We start from the raw sequence: 4,220 nt of genomic DNA on the forward strand, positions 1-4,220 counted from the left end.
GCAAGGAGTTGGATGAGCTCAGAAAACATCACCAACAGCAACGCCGGTGTTCCCTCCCATATGGAGCCTTAATTGAACCTGCTTTAGCAATCCCAAATTCTGCGCAACGGTCACCAAAACCGCAACAGCAATTGCCGCGATTTGGAAGGGTTCACGCCTTGGAAACGGAGAATGGGTATAGCCATGAAAGAAACGGTTCACCATCGTCGAAATTCTCGGAAGTGGGACAACATTTACAGGAAGAAGAGAGGATGGAACACAAAATGGAAGCAATATTGGAGCAAGTGAATGCACTCAGACTAAGATTTGATCGACGAGAAGTTGCGGGAAGGCAGTCATTCAATTCACAGTGTCAAAACACTTCATCTGCTAATTCCAACAATATGCAACAACTGCAGAATCCAGACGCAACGATCGCTCGAGCGCAACCTGCGGTGATAACATGCTGGAATTGTGATGAAGAAGGACACAGATTCATGGACTGTGCCAAACCGCAGGCAGTGCTATTCTGCTACCGCTGCGGCCAAAAGGGGTTCTCACTGCGAAGCTGTCCAACCTGTCGTCAACGATCGGAAAACGCACTGGCGGGGAACCAGTAACCGAGGGAATGGAGTCCTCGCCACAGTTAGATAAGCCCTCCACAGTTCCCGACCTAATCCAGATCAATTTTTTGATCATAAAACCTGAAAATGACAATAGACCTCATGCAGTGGTAGAAGTACTAGGCAAAGAGATTACCGGATTGCTTGATAGTGGCGCCAACTGCTCAATTTTAGGTGGCGAGTACGTAGAAATGGTGCAGGAGCTAAACTTGCCGAAGGAAGCACTAGTGGGAGGCATACGGACAGCAGACGGAACGGAGCACCGGAAACAATCCTGTACCCGCCTTCCGATAGCCTATAATAACAAAAATGAGGTCATCTCGATGCTACTACTACCCACTCTACCAACACGTGTGATCTTTGGAATGAACTTCTGGAATGCATTCGGCATTAAGCCAGTTTGCTGTTCGTTAAATCTAGAAGTTGAGACACAAGAACATCCACCAGAAGAAAAAACCAAATTTCTGTCCGAGGAAGAAGCGAAGTCCGGAAGACTTGGCAGGACAGATCTCTATGTGCATCGAATTGACGTTGGTGACGCGAGATCACGGAAATAACGCTACTACCCCATGTCCAAGTACGTGCTCGATGAGATAAACAAGGAAATAGACCGAATGCTGGAGCTGGACGTGATAGAGGAGGCACTGTTCTCGCCGTGGAACAATCCGTTAGTAGCCGTAAAAAAGAAGACTGGACAATACCGCGTCTGCCTAGATGCTCGCCACCTAAACTCAGTTATGGTAAATGAGGGGTATCCCATCCCGCAAATCTCGGCAATCATGAACAACCTCAGCGGATGTACCTACATCTCGGCAATCGACCTCAAGGATGCCTTCTGGCAATTACCTTTAGAAGCGAATTCTCGTCCAGTAACAGCGTTCACAGTGCCACAAAGAAACCATTTTCAGTTCAAGGTGGTTCCGTTTGGTCTGTGTACGGCGAGTCAGGCCTTGGCACGACTTATGACCCATCTGTTTGCGGACATGGAGTCTCATGTCTTCCACTATCTCGATGACATTATCATCTGCTCACGTACGTTCGACGAGCACATCGAGATGCTGAAGAGAGTTGCGAAAAGATTGAGAGATGCTGGACTTACCATATCCTCTGAAAAATCAAAGTTCTGCCTGGAGGAGATGAAGTACCTGGGTTATGTTCTGAATCAAAACGGGTGGAACGTGGATCAGGAGAAAATCGAGAGCATAGTGCGCTTCCCAGTTTCACAGTGCAGAAAGGAGGTACAGCGGTGGCTAGGAATGTGCAATTGGTACCGCCGGTTCATAACCAACTTTTCCAGAATCGCAGTACCATTGACGGAGCTAACAAAGACCAAGACCAAATTCCGGTGGACGAGAGAAACCGAAGAAGCGTTCCTGAAACTCAAATCAGCACTCGTGTCAGCACCAGTTTTAGCGATGCCAGACCACACGAAGCCGTTCGCGATTGCGAGTGACGCAAGCGACATAGCTATTGGAGCGCTACTGACTCAGGAGACCGATGGACACGAGCACCCAATAGCCTACTTCTCGCAAAAACTGTCAGCGTCAGAGCGGAAATATTCCGTAACCGAACGAGAGTGTCTGGCCGTAATCAGGGCGATTGAGAAATTCCGAGGCTACGTAGAAGGTACAAACTTCACGGTGCACTGTGACCACTCGGCACTATCCTATCTAAGGTCAATGAAGAACCCGACGGCACTCATGAGTCGCTGGATTCTAAGACTCAACGCCTTCGATTTCGACATAAAATACCGGAAGGGAGAGATTAACACGGTACCGGACGCGCTGTCCAGAATCGCAAATACGATGGTGTTTACGACAGATGTTTCCATCGATCAGTGGTACCAGAAGTTACGGGAAAAAGTGCAGCAAGACAGCGATAAATTTCCGGATTTCCGCATAGCGAATCAACATCTCTACAAGAACTGTAGCACCAAGAACGAGGAAGGTGCGCTGACACACAAATGGAAGAAGGTCGTACCGCTAAACCAGCGGGCAGAGGTAATTGCGAAAATTCACGATGCAACCTCGGGAGCTCATCTAGGATTCCAGAAAACATGGCAGAAGCTGCAAAATCACTTTTATTGGCCGAAAATGATGGAGGACGTCGCACGGTACGTTAAAGGATGCACGACATGCAAGGCGAGCAAAGCACCAAACAGAATAATGATGCCGAATATGGGAGGTTCTAAGCCCGCTCGTGTACCATGGGAGCTTGTATCAATTGACTTTGTAGGCCCATTCACTCACTGGGTAACAAAATACGTCGATCAGCTGATTCGGTGAAAATGGTGGACGTCATAGAACAACACGTGTTCTTACGATACTCGCGCCCGCGGATCATTCTCTCAGATAATGGAAAGCAGTTTCTGTCGGCAGGCTTTAAGGCAGTGATCTCTAAGCACAACATCATCCATATGAAGACGGCATTTTACTGCCCAATGGTAAATAACGCCGAGAGGGTGAACGGAGTGTTAATCATGTGCACCCGAGCGCTACTAGATGAAGACTACCGCGGTTGGGACGAGAACCTACAGGCCATCGTAGCTGCCATCAACGGGGCAAAGCATGAAACCACTGGGGTTAGCCCGCATTACGCAAACTTTGGTAGAGAGCAAATATTGCACACTGATCTATACACGCAGCAGGATTTGAACACACCCGACGATCCCAAAGTGGCGCAGGACGTACGACTTTCAGCGATTCGCCGGATTCACGAATTCGTTATTCAACGCATAAAGAACAACCATGAGAAGACCAAGCAACGATACAATCTGAGGACACGGGCAATCACTTTCAACATCGGCGATCTCGTCTGGAGAAGAACGTTTACTCAGTCGTCCAAGGTGGATCACATCAACCGATAGCTGAATTCCAAATTTGTCCCAGCCACGGTGGTGAAGATCCTGGGAAGCAATCTGTACATGTTAGAGGATGTAAGGGATGGTAAGCGAGGACAATACCATGCCAAGGACATAAAGTCAGTTTAGGAAGCTACAGTAACGAGCAGTGGCGTAGCCAGGGGGGGGGGGGGTTTGGGGGTTAAACCCCCCCCCCCCCCCCAAACCAAAATTAATTGGAATGAAAAAAAATGATGCTGACGAATTTAATTTAATATTCCACAAAATATTTTTGGAAAAATATTCTCTGAACACTACATTGAGAACTGTGTTTAAAGCGTCATGAGAACTTTTGGAAAATTGTGGGAAGGGGATCTTGTAACTTATCTCTTAGCCAAAATCCCACAGTTGTCAAATTACGTCAATGTAAAATAAAATAACTATCTGAATTATTATGAGCTCATTTTGAGAAAGATGCTTCAAAATATGGATTAGAGACAATTTTTCGAATGGGAATCTAAATTTGAATAGGTTGATTGCATATAAAACATAAGCTTGTTTACCGAAAACTTACATACATTTCAACATTTGCTGAAAATGTATTTTTTAGATTGTGTAGAGTTTAGACAACAATTCAATATGGTTAACAACAAGAATAACATTTCAGAAACTAGTTGAAAGCTGAGGTAATTTTATCTCTAGCAGGTCAGGATCGGTTTTATGAGAATTGGATTTTTGTTGTATTATCAACTATATGAATAGCCTCTTAGCAGGATGCA

The 4,220-nt window shown here is 46.2% G+C and overlaps 1 protein-coding gene across 1 annotated transcript; it reads left to right on the forward strand.

Moving 5' to 3' along the window:
* Nucleotides 1–2,889: 2,889 nt before the first annotated feature.
* On the forward strand, nucleotides 2,890–3,468 carry LOC131686955 (uncharacterized). The gene has a single exon (XM_058970986.1). The coding sequence runs from the start codon at nucleotides 2,890–2,892 to the stop codon at nucleotides 3,466–3,468; it is 579 nt and encodes a 192-aa protein (XP_058826969.1).
* Nucleotides 3,469–4,220: the final 752 nt, after the last annotated feature.

The sequence above is a fragment of the Topomyia yanbarensis genome, chromosome 3, assembly GCF_030247195.1.
Source record: "Topomyia yanbarensis strain Yona2022 chromosome 3, ASM3024719v1, whole genome shotgun sequence".
In the NCBI taxonomy this organism is placed as follows: domain Eukaryota; kingdom Metazoa; phylum Arthropoda; class Insecta; order Diptera; family Culicidae; genus Topomyia; species Topomyia yanbarensis.

Excerpts from the sequence above, each read along its gene's own strand:
- LOC131686955 (XM_058970986.1), top strand. The coding sequence starts at position 2,890 with ATGGTGGACGTCATAGAACAACACGTGTTCTTACGATACTCGCGCCCG.